The 18,315-nt window shown below is 38.8% G+C and overlaps 1 protein-coding gene across 1 annotated transcript in view; it reads right to left on the reverse strand.

Moving 5' to 3' along the window:
* Positions 1-18,315, reverse strand: part of XRN2 (5'-3' exoribonuclease 2) — a 53,276-nt gene that overhangs the window by 16,614 nt on the left and 18,347 nt on the right. The window contains exons 17-28 of the mRNA XM_009330131.1: positions 17,748-17,866; positions 14,238-14,373; positions 10,521-10,628; positions 10,352-10,441; positions 9,753-9,825; positions 6,849-6,932; positions 5,924-6,021; positions 5,760-5,839; positions 3,867-3,923; positions 1,599-1,667; positions 1,366-1,500; positions 1,053-1,065 (exon numbers count right to left, since the gene is read on the reverse strand). Coding sequence (XP_009328406.1) covers positions 1,053-1,065; positions 1,366-1,500; positions 1,599-1,667; positions 3,867-3,923; positions 5,760-5,839; positions 5,924-6,021; positions 6,849-6,932; positions 9,753-9,825; positions 10,352-10,441; positions 10,521-10,628; positions 14,238-14,373; positions 17,748-17,866 — 1,062 coding nt within the window. The remainder of the gene's footprint in view (positions 1-1,052; positions 1,066-1,365; positions 1,501-1,598; positions 1,668-3,866; positions 3,924-5,759; positions 5,840-5,923; positions 6,022-6,848; positions 6,933-9,752; positions 9,826-10,351; positions 10,442-10,520; positions 10,629-14,237; positions 14,374-17,747; positions 17,867-18,315) is intronic.

Below are 18,315 nucleotides of genomic sequence, written 5' to 3' on the forward strand. Positions count from 1 at the left end.
ATGTGTAAGAAATGGAAAGCAAAAAGAATAGGATGTTTTTATGAATGCCACGTTACAGCACAGCTGCTACCCAGCCCATCAAACACCCCAGCTCTCCCCAGTGCGTCAGTGGAGGTGTGCACAAGCACAACGCAGTGACTCGCTTACAGATCAGGGTCCCAGGCACACCACACACAAAGCACACGCTTTGTGAGCTGGTCCCAGCAAAAATCCTGAAGTTTCTATAGCAAGCCACAATAAGCAGAAAAACATGTATTTCCTGCAAACTGCGTGAGAGTTCAGTAAAACTGAACTGCTGTCACATTTCCTAATGATAGAGATGTGGGATCTGCAAATATTGATGTGTCAACGTTTGCCAGGCCTTTGCTGTTTTTCCTGTGCAGAACTACATTCACATTAAGACTTTGATGCTTGTGGTGTCTGCCACCCTGGACAGCAATTTAATGAGACATCATATGTGATCAATAACGCAGCTATGCTTTTTTTTTTTTTTAATAACTATGACATGGAAGAACAGAAGATAGTTCACAAGCATAGCACCGGAACAATTATGCTTTCCAACATACGAATGGAGGGAAGGGTGTTACTCTTTCTTCTTCCAGCTCCTCCAGAGCCATAAGATGAAGAAGAAAGTATTTTCTCTTCCTAAAGAGACGCTTATGTTCAGTTGCTCACAGAGTTTACTTTTATTTGCTAGTAATACAATCTCCTTAAAAACATTCTCTTTTCTGGCTCTGATAAACATATGTCTCCTTGCCCTCCCCAGTAAGGAAAAACATTTCATTTTCTCTGTAATACATAACCCCAGCTCATTCTCTCACCCTGTGCTCAGAAGCATTCTCGTATGCAGCACCTGAGAAAGTTACTTGGGCTTTTCGAGAACTAATAAAAACTGACTGTGGCAATGCCTTGAAAAGTGACAATCAAACAGATTGTATGGTGTAACACGTGCTTCATACAAGGGTTTTTAAAACTTCTTCGTTTTTAAAAGCATAGAAGACATTCTGGTCTTCATAATAGTCTTAATTATCACTTGTGTGCAATATTCTTACTGTACCTTCTGTACTTCAAGCAAGTAACCACTCAACAAGTTGAAAAAAAAAAAAACAAACAGTGGGAAAGCTAGTTAGAAATATTTAGTAGAATCTCCCTCCAAATCAAGAAGAATGCAAGGCATCACTGCAAAATTATCATCACAAATACTGAATTTAAATATCACATGACAAAGTTTCCATCATGGAACACTAGCACCTAACCTCCTGACAGTCCATCCCCACGCCCTTTCTTTTTTTTTTTAATTAAAAAAGCAATAAACAAGTATAGCCATCTCAGCAAGGCAGTCAGTAACAATGCCGCCAGTCTTACCCTAAAGTTCTAAACGCTGACTGGTCCAAATGGACTGGTTTTCTGTCTCGGTTAAAACTAAGCTGTGGTCTCCAAGGCCTGCCATCGTTGTTGGTTTTTTCCCAGTCTCCTGGCTTCAGAACTGGAGCAGGTTTCCTTAATATTAAAAATAGTTCCATAAATACTTATCAGAGCAAATACTCAGATCAATGAAAGAACATGTAATTATTTGAAAACTAACAACTGATACTTACTTTGCACCAGGTAACACTATAGCCTTGAAAACAAAGTCTTCATCAAATTGTGGATCTTTGAAAGAGATACTAGGAGAAAGTATTTGAAGATTAGGTTTACTTGATAATTAAGACAAGCAAGATTAAAAAGTAATTGCTGCTTTATTAACAGTGCAGTACACAACAGAAAAGGTAAGATTCAAGAACCCATGACTTAAACTGCAAAGTGCATTTCTTGCACATGGATATACTGACTATATTGGACTTGGATGTCTCAACTATTTCCACAGGGTGACCTTTTTCCTCCCCTGTATCAATAGCCAGTCCAAAAGAAAGTTTAATGTCTAGAAAGCAGTTAGTCCTATGTACGGTAATGAAAGTATCTTCTGCAGACCCTTGAGTACAGATCCTCTAGTCAAAGCACTGATCGTACTTCATTGAGTTCAAAGGCTGCCACAGTATAGGCAGGAAGGATACCAGCTTGCTATGCAGCCTAGTCAAAAGTGTACAAAACTTAAAAGTAGGGTTTCCTCAGCCAGGGAGTTTTTATGCCGAAGGCGGCTTTGCAGTGGCATGCAGTTCCCGTGGAGGGATACACACCTATTTTCAGTGACATCTCGCAGACCCTGCATTTTGAGCTGTCTAGTATTAGACAAATTAAATAGCAATAGAGCAAGAAGTGGCTGAAAGCTTAATTTCTGCTGGTACAATGCCTTATATAGCAGTTCGAGGATTAGGTTTACTTGATAATTAAGACAAGCAAGATTAAAAAGTAATTGCTGCTTTATTAACAGTGATTGGTTTTATATATATATATATACCAGGTTGTGGGAAAATTCATCCACACTCCTAGCAATTCCAATCTCCTGGTGTAAGTATCCAGGTCTCAGGTAGGTCCCACCGGGGACATGTTTGAAGTACACAGTACCAGCCTGCTTCCTGTCCTCTCACTACCTACCATTTGATATAGAAGAATGCTTGGGATGCCAAGAAAGATAAAAGCAAACAACTAAGCAGAATAATCTCACTCTTCCAGCTGAAATACATCTGTTTTTCAGCACATTCTCTTCAGCAAAGAGAATGAATGAGACTTGAAGGAAAGAGAATAATGGTCCCCTGGAAAATTCAGCCAAAGCCACAAGAACTGAAGAGCAGAATCATGACTGCTCATACTATCTCAAAAGACAGGAAGAAGAATCCTTGCAATAGAGAAATGGACAGAAGCGTAAAACAATTCAAACCTCCTAACAGTGGCAGATGGAAAGCCAAAAACTACCTTTAACTCATCACTCAAAGTAACCAAATCCCCATTTCAGAACATCCTTTCTACAATATCCTGACAAGCCACAACTTAGCATTTCTTACTGCCTGTAGATAGTTGTTCTAGTTGAACCAAGTTATGCCTCCTTGGATGAAAAAATTATGCAGACAGATCACAAGTGATTTTCAGCATCTCAAGTATCTTATATGGCTCAAGAAGTGAAAGGTTATAGGCTCAAGCATTACATACCTATTATACTGTGCCAAATTAAGTGAGAATGACTTACAACACACCAGATCTACCGAAATTTGCTGTCAAGTACAAGAGTAATTAAAGTCTTCCGTGGCCACAAGATTTACTCTTGGAAACACTGCACTGGTTTTTATTCATTATGAAGTTTCTTTTTATTCTCCCAAACATCACATTCAGGCAAAGTTAGTATTACTCCTTTATTTCTTAAAGACATGAAGCTTATATTCTCAGGCATCCTCTGGGAATTGCTAGGAATAAAATTGGATAAAAATCCAAGAGGCAAAAATCAAAAGCTGGAGGGCTTTCAATCAATACCCAATTCTGTCTCGGAGGCTAGCTCTCATGAACGTTTGGTTTTCTTTAATTTAAAAGGCTTGATACAGACTATCAAGTTCTGTAGGTGTTGCTCTTTTCTTGCCAAAGACCCAGAAGTCCCAACAGAGAGCAAGCAGAGAAGCAATGGCAGGAAAGATGAGGTATTTCTGAAGGGATGAAACACACTGGGTTTGATGTACTGAGAAACGACCATTTCGGACATCTCTGCAAGGCACACCACTACGCACTCTGCTTAACCACCCTAACCCAAGCCTGCTGTGTTACAACATAGTATCTTGGATTCAATTCTCATAGAAAACCAGAAGGGTTTAAAGTAAAAGCTTCTATTTTATTAAGAGATGGATTCTGTTGCAAATTCCACAACACAAAACACCAGAATAAACTGAGTTTTGATTGCTGTATTTTGTATGCCATTGCATTAAACCCCAGAGTTTACTTACCTGACTGCAGAATTTTGTGCAAGATCACGCAGCATTGGAACAGGAGACTCCACTGTCCTGGTAAAGAGAAAAACCTCTGTCAAAACGTCATGTAACATATTTCTCAACATTTGCTCCACTTTCTCTGTTGATACCACTCCCGTTCTTCTGTCAACTAAGCCTGCGACACATAAAAGTGATTTCAAAATTAACTTGCCTTCCCCCTAGATCAAATACTTCTATAAGCAATGGAATTACTGAATCCTTATTTCTTAATGTCATTACTTTTGCAGCTGATCTGTGTGGATTCTCTAGTGTCTAACAGTGGGTTCACACGCTTCCCACTACCCAGCGGCCTGTTTACAAACCTTAGTACTATTCTGCACCTCGGAAGCCTCCCCGTACTGCTAGGGTTTGACTATAACAAGCCAACAGGTTCTAAGAGGGCAGGAGAAGACCAGAGAGACAGACACACATGCAGATGCCATGAAGACGCAAACCTGCTTCACTAGGAACAAAGAGAAAAAGGCTTTGAAGTAAAAAAAAAATTAGCAGCTGTTTTACACAGCACTTAGAGTCTCCTTTCTAACTGAGATTTAATAGGCTGACATGCTGTTGCATCTTAACCCTTTCCTTCTTTCCTCCAGAAAACTTTACCCCTCCAATTCAAGCAGACAAACAACACGCTCGAGAAAATTACTCTTATCAATCAGAAACCAGATTCCTCCGTTCACCCTACTGCGCACAACTGTCACAGACCCATGTGACACACAGAGGTCACAAACCGTACACATGCTGGCTGAATTTGATCCCAATCTTTTTAGCAAAGTAAGACTTATTTTGAAATGGCAATATAAATGCCTGCTCATCTTCACAGAATTCCTAGCAAACTACTTCTCTAGGTAAAAAAAAACAAACCCATTTCTCACGCCCTATCTAGGGAAGACAATGCCAGAAGAGTTTTCTTTTTCCTGCATTGCTATTCCCTCCAAGAACAGCTCTGAGTTGCTCATATTCTTCACAAGCCATGACAAGAATAGAGAAATGTATATTAGCGAGTGTGACCTAGGATACATTATCTGTCCAACAAAATCGGAGTCTTTGTGCATTTAATGCAAATGAGTTACTGAACACCTGCTTATGCCTCTAAGCAAAGTTAGATAAATGAATGCATATCCTACAATGCGAAGATTACACTGATAATTTCTCAAACTAAATGCATTATCTAGAAAACAAAAAAATATTAGCATTTTTTGTACATGTAGCTGGTAACAGTCCTGAATTTAGTGCTATAGCCTAAATGGAAAACAGCAAAAATATATCTCTATCTGGATTTTTCTTTAATGCAATTAAGATTAGCATATAGAAAGCAAAGTTGTTTCGTTCTGGTTTTTTTAAACAACATGCACTATTGGAAGTTACATCAGACTGCATTAAATTAACATTCATACAAAAGCAAAGAGGCCAAAACAACATGACCTTACTGAATAAGGCCACTGATCACTACTACTTTTATTATATAGGCCCTGTTTACCTATTAAAGTTCAAACATTACTAAATACATAAAAATCTTCCATAGATGAAACGACAAACAAATAAAAAGATTCATCAGCAATTAAACACACACAGCATTTTAAAGATTTCTGATGCCGCTTTAAAAGCCTAATTCTGGAAAAAAAAAAAGATCGTAGAATGAAAGTTTTACTTGCTTAGTTTTTTACATATACTGATGATAATACACACCTACTAAAACTAGCGGAAAACATGATGTTTAGCCTCAGAACTAAATGCATTGCCTTGTCAGGAGTTTTAGGTTTCTCATTGTGGACACAAAGAGATTTTTATTTAAATGCAGACATAACTGAAGGAAACGTCCTTTAGCATCAAACAACCCACACCAAAAGCCATACTCACTGATCTGGAAGAACAGCATTTTCATTCAATGTAAGCTTTCCCTGGATTCCGTGGCACAGCTCTGGGGGTATATCCACTGGCTATGGAAAAAATAATTTTTCAGCTGAAGCACTTTATTGGACCTGAACCATTTACACAATCCCTTAAGAACAAGTACAACCTACCTCTGTATTTTTGGTCTTGTACTGTTCCACAATAAAGTCACAAAGAGGATGGTGTTTTCCAACAAAGAGAACGTCACCACCAAGGCTATTTCTTCTGCCTAGAAAAGACGAAGGGAACAGGATAAGAGTTCAGAGCAAAGAGGGAAGGAAGGAACACAGCAGACCAACACACCATCCTGTCCACGTCTCCACAGAAGGAACGCTTCACTGTGATTTAGGAGGAAGCTTTGAACATTTCTTGAGAGCGTTGGAAAGACAGTGTCTCTGCCCAGAACAGGACGCCTCTGGTCACGAGGGTAGTGGCAGACAGCAAAACAACGGGAATCTTGTGCTCAATGGGAGGAATCTCGAATTTAGAACAGAGTAACGCTGAAGACACAGATAGGCTGAAAAAAACCCTATACCTCCCACACAGCTTTACCTACAAGAACCAGCTATTATTTTTGTACAATGGAGAAAGTAACACGTACATTTGCCTATATAAGCTGAACATGCAGTTTCACATATCGTAACTGGGCACAGCCAGCCTACTGGTCAGAGAACAGCCAATACACCTATCAAGTTTTACCATCAACTCTAACCCTGGAAACAGAGTTTAGTCTTTTGATTGCAACATATTCATCTAACAAGTACTTTGACAGTGTATACTGGTAGAAGCTTTTCATACGATTAAGCTGCCATCTAATTTTCAGGTTAAGTCTTATGCAGGTCTACTTCAGTAAAATAAAAGTAAGTGAAAGCTACAAAAACAAACCCATCGAGGATCATTCTATTTACCAGCACCATCCATGGAGAAGAGGCTACAGCCTGCCATAATTCAATCCAAGCAAACATCTATTATACCTTGCTCATTTAGGGTGAAACACAGTATATAACAAGTCATAGAGAATACATCACAATCGCAACAAAATATCACAATTCTTACTTTCTTCAGGAGTGAGGTCAGGGTAGACTTCTTCCAGGGCAGCTCTAAGGCGTCGCTCATCAACGAATGGCAGTAACGCAACACCTAGTAAAACCAAAACATTATTTTTTCACGCTTGTTAGGGGGGAAAAAAAAAACCAAACCCAAACCCAAAAACCCCAGACACCAGCCTGGGAAGCTCCAAAGCTCCAATAGGTTCTTTACCCAAGAAGCAACTGTTGCATCAGTCACAGAAAAGAAAACCCTACATTTTCAGAGGCTGTGACCCTGCAGGCTGTTTAGAGAAAAACAGTTCAGCAGCAGGGCAGGTTGAAAAGATAAGCTCATCTCCAAGCACCCCTCCATCCTCCTCCTCCCCCGTCCTGGGTAGGCATTGGGAAGCAGTAACTGCTACCCACACCTGCCTCATTTAGGGACAAGATGAGCTCAGTAAGACAGTCATTATTTGTCTCATTGGCTACAGATACTCCCCTGACAGAGCTCAGTGCTACTTCATTCAAATTAATTTATGAAGAGACAACAATGGAAGAAATCACCCCAAGTTCAGCGATGAGGTGATACAGATATTATCCATCAGGGACTATTCATACCAGCTATTAATTTTACTCCGAGATAACATGGAGGCTCCTCTCAGGATCAAAATCCCTCACTAAGCAGCATGTCTCACAGCCCACTCTTAATCATACTGAGTGATATGAAGCTGGAGAACAGCCTTCCCCGGTATGCTCCAGTATATGTTTTCTTCTATTATAAAATCTGAAAAAGCACTAAGGAATTTACTATGAAAATTCTAAGATTTACTTCTGTCACCCTTATTATCAGTTGGAATCTGGAGTTATTATTTTTGTTTTTATTTTATTTCCTTTACCATGAACACTAGAGCTTTTCCTGACAAAGATGACAGCAAAGGCTTTCTACTAAACCGATATTCATAGTTTCCTATTTGTGCCTGTACCAGGTCTACTGGCAGGCAGATCTGACACATTTGTTATCGCTCTAAGGTACAACGTTCACAGAGACTTTGGACTTCCACAGACTTAGATTCCTGATCTAAAAATTGATCTGCCTGAAACACTTTTGCTTCAGAAGTTAGATCTTTACATGGCTTTATTAAAACAAATACTATTGTCCTGGAGCTGAAGGAAAGGGGACAACCTAAAACTTTACCTTAAGTGTAATTCCACCAGAAGCTCATACCTTCTCCTAACAAAACCAGTTTGGAACAAGCCACAAATAAAATGTTAAATATGTCAGAAGTTTAACTGAATCAGAATATTATTTAGCCTACTGTAAAATAATGAGGAGCAGAGCTGTACAGCCTGCTGTTGCCAACCTCACCAAACAAGAAACCTGCACTGTCCCTGCTTATGAAGTATGAGGATAATCTTCACGCAGACTGACTACTGCTTTATCAAGGACAGCACCAGACCCCAGCCATGTTCACATTTCAGCTGGAACATAACTACTTGTGAAGGGAAACAGTGATAAGCCTACCCTGGAAAACAAACAATTTCTTTTCACCTTCACAAAACCAGGAAATGTTCATAACCCAGGAGACTGAGAAAAGGATCAATGCTGAGCTTTCAGAAACATAATCACATCTCTAAAAGGAAGATCTTCAAACATTTCATTAAGAGGATAAGGTATACTAGATGCTTTTTAACAGAGATAGTCTGTACTTCCAGCCTGGAAAAATATTTCTTGTTTCACAACTGCATTTTAAGCATGAGAATTCCAGATGTTATTCCAGAACAAAGAGCTTATAATGCAATTAAGAATTAAACGAATCAAAAGTAACGTTACAGGCTGCTGAAAGCATGTGGGAGCTACTTAAAACATTACCGCTTTAGACAGCAGATTTTATAACTGGACAAAAGGACTAAGGGAAGTTGCCAGAATTACACTGGGGGTAAGAAAGGGCTTCAAGTTACAGAGGGAAAACCTGCTACGCAACACGTCTCGTAATACCTAGGAATATTCTCTTTGATTTTGGAACACTGTCCCGAGTAACATACCCGTGTGTCTGACTGGCTATTTCAAAACATAGGTGAGCTGACATGGGGGAAGCATCACAGAATCGTTGATGCCCGCAGGAATCTCTGGAGATCATCTGCTCCCCCCTCTGCTCCAGCATGGTCATGGGCTGCTCAGGTCGCCCCGAGCAGGTTGCCCAGGACCATGTCCAGCTGGTTTTGGAGTATCTCCAAGGACAGAGACTCCACAACCTCTCTGGGCAACGTGTTCCAGTGCCTGACCACCCTCACAGTAAAAATGTGCTTTCTTATGCTCAGATGGAATTTCATGTGTTTCATTTTGTGCCCAAATAATTATTTATACCTATAATTGAGATGTTACACTCTTGGCTGAATACCAGATACAAAATTTGGCAGACCTTTAAAATTAATATTCCATAAAGAAAGAAGAAGCTGCATTAAATACTGTATCTGTTTGTTCATTCTTTGTACGCATCCAAATATTTCTATATTCCCCAAAGCATTTTTCACAAGGTACTAATGAGCCACTGATTGAACAGAACAAGATCCATTAATTAAATGCAAAGGAGACAAAAGACAATTACACAGTAAGGCTGATAAAAATAGAAAAATGATTAATCTAGTTCAGGACAAATTAACAAATCTAGAATGACTGCTGAAATTACTACTAATCATTGCCAATCCTAAATCAGTTACTGAACCATAATTTGTTCTTCATACAAATTTCTTTTCAAAAATACACCTGCTGCAGAATACTTCTCCCCCACACCAAGTAACACAAGTTACCTCTGTGACTTGGTGCGTCATTATCTCACTAAGATAATTTTCCATTTTCTTCTTATTTTTACATATATTATTAAGACTAAGGTCAGTATACTATAGCTCAAAAAAAAAAAAGTTGAAATTTCACCTTGCCAAGCGTATTTCTTCCCATTTAAATCAATAGCAAAATCTTCGGGGTAGAAGTCAATTATGCTTGATTCCTGTATTTGAGAAAATTAAAAAAAAAAAATCATTAAAGCCAATTATGAAGTTGATTCAGAATGCCATGTAGTACTGTACTTCATGAAGGGCGAGCAAACACAAAGCTAAGGAGGATGCAAAGAACTTAGACTAATAGAAACATCTTTTATTAAATGCCTTTTAAACACGAAGTGTAGTAGGGCACTTCCACTACTTAGATTATCAAAACAAGAAATTAAGCAGGATAGGATAATTCCAGGTAACTGGGTTAAGGTATCGGCTCCCCAGTTAAGTTTTGCAATGTTTCTGTAAGAAAGTAAACAACCTTACTAAAGTGTAAAAGAGTCAGGAAATTATTTTTCTCATTAGAATATCTGAATTCAAAGAATCACTTTTAAGGATCTTCGAAGAATCTCTGCAATCTACCAAAAATGTTCCCTCCTGGTGTCCATTATTTTTCTGCCTGAAGTAAGAAGCAGCAAGTCACGCTCACACAATTGCAAGATGACATAACCTTACAGAGAGGAATGAAACAAGGATTCTTACCGGATCTGTCATGAGCTTCCTCCACGTCGGTGGCAGAAAATTTCCACTTGCAGCTGGAAATACTCCCATAAGTTGTTCAAGAGGCTTAAACTGTTGAAATTAAACAAGCAGATGTAGGACACTTCTAATGAGCTGTTAAATCATAAATAAATAGATGAAGATGCCCTACCGGTTTTGAGCCTTTCTCAAAATCTGAAGGCATGTCTGCAATACCCTCAAAGTCAGAAGCAAACGGAGCATAGTGGAAAGGGTAATACCAGTTCCAGGATGCACAGCCCTAGGATAAAGAAACAAGAGAAACAAAATCAGACAAATCAGAAAAGTAAAAGAAAAAAAAATAAAAATCACGTAGCCCGGTCACTAAAGATGACAAAATTTAGCCCAGCATCAACCGGGAGAAAGAGGAGTCCCCATGATTAGAAAAGAAAGAGCTCTTGCCTCTAAAGGTACTCTGGACTTCAGGGTGGGACTTAACTTTTCATAGCCAGACTAGAGCGAGTGAGTTCACTGGACAGTGAATGGAGACCTCGGGCATTTCCTCAGCAGCACAGAACAGCAGATAGACTTCTATGCCAAAGTACTCTTGCTATGTGCTAGGTTTGAGTCACTAAGGGAGACAGCCAAAGAGACAGGACCTAGCACCATAACGACACAAAAGACCTTACAGCAGAATCTTAACCTTAGCTTCAGGACACTGTAACGTACCTCATGCCTTTTTCCTCCCCCTCGAGAAAAAACACACGAGCATGTGCACAAAGTCCAATAAAACCAAGCACAAACATTTCTTGCAAAGAGTAGGAAATCAGTCTATCCATACAGTTAACCACTCCCTGGGGCTAAGCCGAGGAGCCTGTAACAACTGGACACATTTTCAACTTGTGTAGAGTTGCTACCACATCTCGAACAGGGAAATACACACACGTGACACAGAGGAGGAATTTCCAAGTTCTCCGTAAGTGTATAAGCGGCAGAATCGTGCCAGTCAGAAAGCCATTACAGAGCTCTCAATAGGAACAGAAGTAGTATTTTTATGGCAGCACACAGTTTGCACTACTGTTTTTCAATGCAAAATCGCACCGCTAACTTGGGCATACGGGGGACAGAGAACCCTGATAAGATACACTCTACAAGGTGTGAAAATGTGAACAATATTTGTTGCAGGTTGAAAAGTATTCTGGTTTTAACTGGTACTTTTCTATTCAGTACAAGCACTAATACACACTTTGAGTAATGTTTTGCTTTCCCCCCCCCTCTAATTCTTCTGTCTTCAATATTGGGAAATATAAAATGCATTCACTTGAAAGAGGCAAAATAATCCTCAAAAGGGAGAAAATAAAGTAAACTCAAACACATCAGAACACAACGCACTTTGTAGAGGAAACATGGCTCTAGAAGGTCTAAGTCAAGTTTTCACCTCCTCAGCTATTTTTCTTTCTTTCTTGAAACAAAAGCCTACTATTTTGACTTCCAAATCTGAATAAGTAAATGTCAATGAGGCTCCTCCAGCGACATTTTTGGTATAAAATTACAGAGACTATAATTATTAGATGCAATTCTTCAGATGGTTTCAGTATGTTTCAAAAGCCAGGTGGATTGGTTTCTTTCGTTTCTTTTTTTTTTTTCCTCTCCAAACAGATGTTCCCACTAGTGGAACATGCTCTGCATTACTAGCTTTTTATAAGAGTAGAAAAGCACATAATGTATTCTGTCAGAAGTTTTACGGACAATGAGCAGTAGTTATTGGAAGCAATTCTTATTATGGTAAAAAGAAAACAAACAAAAACCCTCAAGCAAACCTATTTTGAAATTCCCCCAGTCCAACAGCTTCGTAATCTAACTTCCATATGGGCAGAAAGCATTGGTGTGGAGCAGCAGTCAAATCACAACACACTGCCCATGTATAGCAGATTACAGTATCTTGCCTACACATAGTTCTGTTATGCAAGTACAAACAGCAGCACGTGCAAGTATTTCACTGCTGCACTATTTTAAGTCTGCAATGTAATTTTTATAAGGTCTAGACAGAGGGAGAGTTGCCTTCTTTTAGAGTAATCTGAATATGAAGCAAAACGGCAAAAACAAAGCCCTGAACATTTGTGTACTTTCATCAAGTTTTCCTTTGGAACATTTCTAAACCAGAAAATATTTTCTGTACAGTCACTTCTCCTTGAGGTCTTACTGGCATTCCTTCTCAATTTTCTTGAGAGCACTATGGTCCTGCCTGAAGTTGTTGCCAACCTCACCGATTTGTTTTCTTTGCAGCTGTAATCATCTATCACTTCTATATGCATCAGTCACTTCAGCCAGAACGTCTACAAACTCAGAAGGACAAGGAGTCACCTACATACACCTCAAAACTAAAGTGGTTTTACAAGCTGAACTAGTGAGTGTTGCACAGGCACTTGCCCATACTGTTTTAAGTGTGGTATATGCCGGTCTTCCAGCTCCTATACATTTAAAGCCACAAATCTCTCAACATGCAAATGCAACCCCGGTTTGAACAGTTGTAAAAGCACACGACGATGTCTGCACAAGGCCACAGCCACCGATCACAAAGCAGCGAACACACACCCCATGCACACTTCTTCGAATAAAACAAACTTAATTTTACAATCTTCAAATGAGTATAAATATTTTGGTCACTCGTAAATACTATCTCAGTTTTGCCATATACTCCCTTCCTCTAAGCCCTTCAGTTTCCCTTAAAATCCAGACTGCCTTTTGCAGTGGTTTTGTACTACTGAAGGTCACACTGACAGTTTTCCAGCAAGTAGACATCTACAGCTAATCTGAAGATTTGTTTACACACTTCGGAGACATATGGGCACGTATGGAGTTCTAGGAATATATCTTGCCACGGTTAACAGGAACATGGTTTGCTTTCAGCAGACCTTAAATGCCCGCAGGATCATGGGAATTTCCACCTATAAAGGTGTCCAGGTCACATTCGTCCTTTGCAAAAGGAGCTACTCAAGGATGTGGAGAGCTCAGCTCTCCTGCAGATCAACTAAAACAGACTTGCAAACCTTAAGCTCTATGATTTTCATCCACCATAATATGCAAGTTTGAGCCCAAACTCAACCAGTTAATACAGTAGAAGGGAAGGGAACACACTCCCTTTTTGTTCCAAGCTGTGGGGGGGGAAAGGAGTACACGTTAAAATAAACTAACTTTAAGACTGCATAGTTTTTTGCAGGCATGCGAGGTATTTGCCCTGCCTGTGCTCTAAGTGGGACAGGTGTGAGCCACCTATGAAAAATGTACAGTTTTATCAACATGGCACTGCATTCAAGCTACAAAGCCCTGCTGAGACAGATAAACTTCATCGGCTCAAGCACATTCTGTTCCCAGGTCACACACAAAATATAGCTTACTTTGTCTTCAGGGCACGAAGCTAGTTATTAACCATCGGTGCAACAAACCCCAATATGTCTAACTAATCTCTTGCCAACCTGACATCTCAATTATCAAAAGATTTAAATCAGATACAGATTACTTCAATCACAATACACTTCATAGAACATCATTACAATCTATGGAGGAGACTGACAACTCTGTTCCTTTCAAATTCTTACTAGCATTTCACAGGCTTTGTCCTTTGTTCACTCATTTAGTCATCTGCAGTTTCACTATGCATGGCTATGTATTGCAAAGGAAAAATATGCATCAGTCCTTAATAAACTAACAAGCGCCGTTACTGTATGTGAGAAACAAAAACTGCATTCAAATCTTGTGTCAAATAGAATGGGCACCCACTTATTTTATATCGTTAAAAAAAAAGCACTGCTCTTCAAAAATGAGCAATGGATAATTATTATTTCCTGAAAAGAAATAGGGTGCAGACACAAAAGAACACTGAAGTTTCAGAGAAGAAATTTTTAAGTACCTGATAATAATATCTGAGAACCCAGCAAAGCCCTTCCACATAGGACTGTACAACTTTACGACGGAATTTCTCATCAGATGCATCAACATCAAATTTGTTTTTATAGTAGCGCTGTTTCCAACCGGTTTCCCATAACCTGCATAACAAACACAAACAGATGTCAATACATGTTAATATATGCACACTTACATGTCTGAATTAAAATATAAGCCAAAGTCACTTGCTACTTCAGTTCCCATTTTTACACAATTTAAATGAAAGCATAAAACCCGATACTCAACAGCAAGAGAATAAAATTTGATGGTTGGCATCATAGAAAATCCAGATGACATTCTGAAGCTACCATCCTGACAAACAAGTCTTCAAAGTACTTGTTCAGAGCAGGGTAGATTTTCAAACATGCGCTTGCTGCTGTCAGGACTTTTCAAAACAGTATTGTTCCTAGTTGGCAAGTTCATCTTTCCTATCAGGAATCTACTACCAAAACTGCCATTTGAACTTTGTTCTTTAACTCTTCCAACCATTAGAAAGAGAATAAACTCTTCCCCTTCCTTACTTTGTTTAATCTACCCTAGGCCAGAAATCTTTATCTTACTGGAATACCTTCTCATATCAAGTTTATCCCTCTATTCTTAATACCCCTCCCAAGCAGAAAAGTGATATAGTTTCTCTGCTACTCAAAATAAAAAGTAAGCAAATAAATAATAATAAAAAGCAGCAGCAGCTTGATTTCTATATTCTATTGCTGTTCAGACAAGCTATGATTACCAGCAGAATTATCTGCAACTCAGGAATCCCATGCCTGCTGACTCACATCAGATGAGTTCCCTTTTACGCAGGGATTTTCAATCTCTCATGACAGAGATGGATATTGGAGTCAAAAGAGCAATCTCGGACACCGTTTATCCTTACTTCACACAGCTCCCCCTTATGTCTGTCTATGGATGGGTCAGGGGAAAACAACCACTTGCTCATCTTTGACAGACAAGCACCTGAATCCCTCAGTTCTGATGTACAACGTTAGGAAAAAAGTGGATAGTGTGCTACATTGTGCCACGTTTCAAGCAAGAATATTCTGTGAAGATTCACAGCAAACACAGACCATAGGCTCCTCTAAAAACGGAGAAGGCAGGGGGAACGCAGCTGTGATGGGCACGGGCAGCCACAGGAGTCACCGCCTACGGACTCCACGGCTTTTCTTCCTTGGACATTTTATCCCCTCGCTACATCTGCTGGTTCCCTGTCATTCAATAGGTGATATGTCAGTTTTGAGAGAACAGCTGTACCACGAGCAAGGAGCTATTAATATGCACATAAAGCTTCAAGTTGTTAGTCCTAACGGACACGATGTAATCTTGGGGGAAATTCCAGTTCAATTTAAAGACTGCCATCTAAAAAGGTAGTTTAAGTAATAGAAAGATTAAGCTCTACCTAACATTTGGTTATGTTATCGTGCTTCAGAACTGGCTTCCCTTTTTGGGGTGTTTTGGTTTGTTTTGTTGTTTGGGGGTAATTTTTTTTTTTTTTTTTTTTTTTTTTTACTTTAAACCTCTTATTCACCATCGTGCATGCATTTTACACACACATCTCAAAGTTCACATGAATTTTGGTATTCAAGCGAACTAGAGTAAAGCAAATTATAAATCTGATTTAGAAACTGGTTAAATCAGATAAATCATTATTAAGGAATTTTTTTTTTTTTAAATAGAATTTTATTCTCAACAATTCAAAACTTGGCATTGTCACATCTGAAAATCATCACGCAAGATCCCTTTCCACAAAGGCTGTGACCACTTTAAATTACATACAGAATCTGAAGCACACAAGTAATCTGCGAGGACAATTCAAACTTACACTTGTCAAAATCTCATAGAGCGATAAATATAGCACATGAAGCCTTTAAGACACAGCAAAGATCAATTTATGCTTTTTTACAGGATGCATATCCTTTTGGTTTTGCAAAAAGAATCTTCCCTTGCTTCTGTTTCAAGTTGGTTGCCCAGTACAGGGATACTTTTTAAAATCTGACCTGAGCTAGTTCAAAGATGATTCAAACTGATGAGGAGGTGGAGAAACCAAGAGATGTTTTTAAGACTTTTTAAGAAAGCCAGGTGAGCAAGGATAGAGCTATGTGTGCTAAAGTCTTGAAGGACAGTCAAGAACATCTGCAGTCTATGAGCATGTGACCCTAGGAGCTCCCTGGCAGCTAGACACCTGCATAAATTTCAAAAACCTTTTCTGTAAGATAACAAAAACCAATCTGCTAGCTGACTAGAACTATTTGTTCTAGGTTTAAAGTCATCCTAAATACAAAATATATTTTTGCAAACAACTTTGTTGCATCTAGTACATTTATGCAGTTGTTTTTACTTACAATGAGAAGCATAAAATTATTTTCCGCTCAGAAAAGGATCTGAATAAATATTCAGAGCTACAAAAGAGCTTAAATAACTGCAGACGAATGTAGCATATCCTTTTGCTTGACAATACCAACCGTGTCAAAACTATCGCTACTCATAAATCACCATGGTTCATTCACACTAGTTGCTATAAAACTGTTAAAGCTTCTTTTAGAATCTCTGCTAAAATGCAAAATGGAAAGCTACATTAAAATTTATCCTGATTTTAGATAGGAATTCTACCTGCTTAAGAAAAAAAATAAAAATCAATCCATTCAGATCTGCACATACAGGAAAGAAATTAAGAATGAGAGCTAGAATATCTGATATTGGAAGACCTGATGGGCCAGACGTCACAAATGTCACAACAATGGTGCTGGACACAAATGATCAGTATTTCACAGCGAAGTAACCCTTATTGTTTTCCCATGCCCACCTACCTCCCCGACTCTACAGAAAACAAAAACCTACCAGTTGCATTTATCAGGGCAGAACCTTATACAAAAAATTATAAGGGCCCTCACCCTCGACTTAAAGGGCGATAGCTTGATTTAAACCTTTGATAAATGCAGACTCACTGGTAATTCACTGTCAGTTAATTCTTATAAAATTCCTAATTAATCATCTAGTGATCAGCCGTCCTAAGACATTTAAAGAACTCATCATAGACAAAACAGGGCCTGCTACAAATCAAAGACGGAGGAAAACATATTGTGATAGTCAAGATAAATAATGCCGCACACGTGAATGTAACTGAATGTTATGGGTTAAATAGCTCAAAAATTCAACTGCAGAACAGCGGCATTCAGCTCACATAATCAAAGCTGAACAGTGAATGTCTAGCCAATCTAGTGCTTGGTCTCAAAGGGAGTAGTGGCTTGGAGGATGAAAACCTGCACGCATACTAATCTAGATACTTAGATTTAACAGCTATAGCTTACACATCTCACTGGAATTTACTGAATATTCTAAGCCTCCACATTAATTACCAGTGGATAAAAAGATCATAGAAAAGCATCTGAAGGCACTGCTGCTTTAAGCTAAATGGCATTAATTAGACTGCATCTATTTCAGCAATTTGCTAACAAAGTGCTACAAAAAACGGCTTCACCTGATATTATCCTCTGGCTCAGGTTCACTGTCACTATCTTCAGCTTTTCGCTTAATTCCTCCTGCCAGGGATGGGCTGCCATCAGAAGTGAGGCTGGTATTTGGAGATGATGAAGTTGTCTAGGGTCAGAATTATTACAGATAAATAGAGGGGGGAAAAGGATTTATTAGGCATTTTAAGTTCAAGTTAAAATTAACAGCTCTGTGATAAAGAAAATCACATGCATTATTTTTAGTTCCCAAAAAACTCACGGCAAAAGCTACACAATCCTTAGACTATTAAGTCAAGTAGCAAAAGAAAAGAAGAACACATCTTTGTATTAAAAAGGCAGGCATTGATACATACAGGCAAAACGTTTATTGTATTTAAGAAAGAGAAAGATGCAATAAACAAGACAGTATAAATTGATAAAACAGGCAATTTTGGAATACAACTGTTGTCTCTAGTCCTACAGCTTATGTTACAACTTCATTTTACAGCAACAGTGAAAAAATGCATATGGAGACTACCGTAAAAATGCTGCTTGTAATTCAGAACTGGCAGAAACACTAAGTTGCTTCACAACTGA

The sequence above is a fragment of the Pygoscelis adeliae genome, unplaced genomic scaffold (genome assembly GCF_000699105.1).
Source record: "Pygoscelis adeliae isolate BGI_AS28 unplaced genomic scaffold, ASM69910v1 Scaffold188, whole genome shotgun sequence".
NCBI classification, from domain to species: domain Eukaryota; kingdom Metazoa; phylum Chordata; class Aves; order Sphenisciformes; family Spheniscidae; genus Pygoscelis; species Pygoscelis adeliae.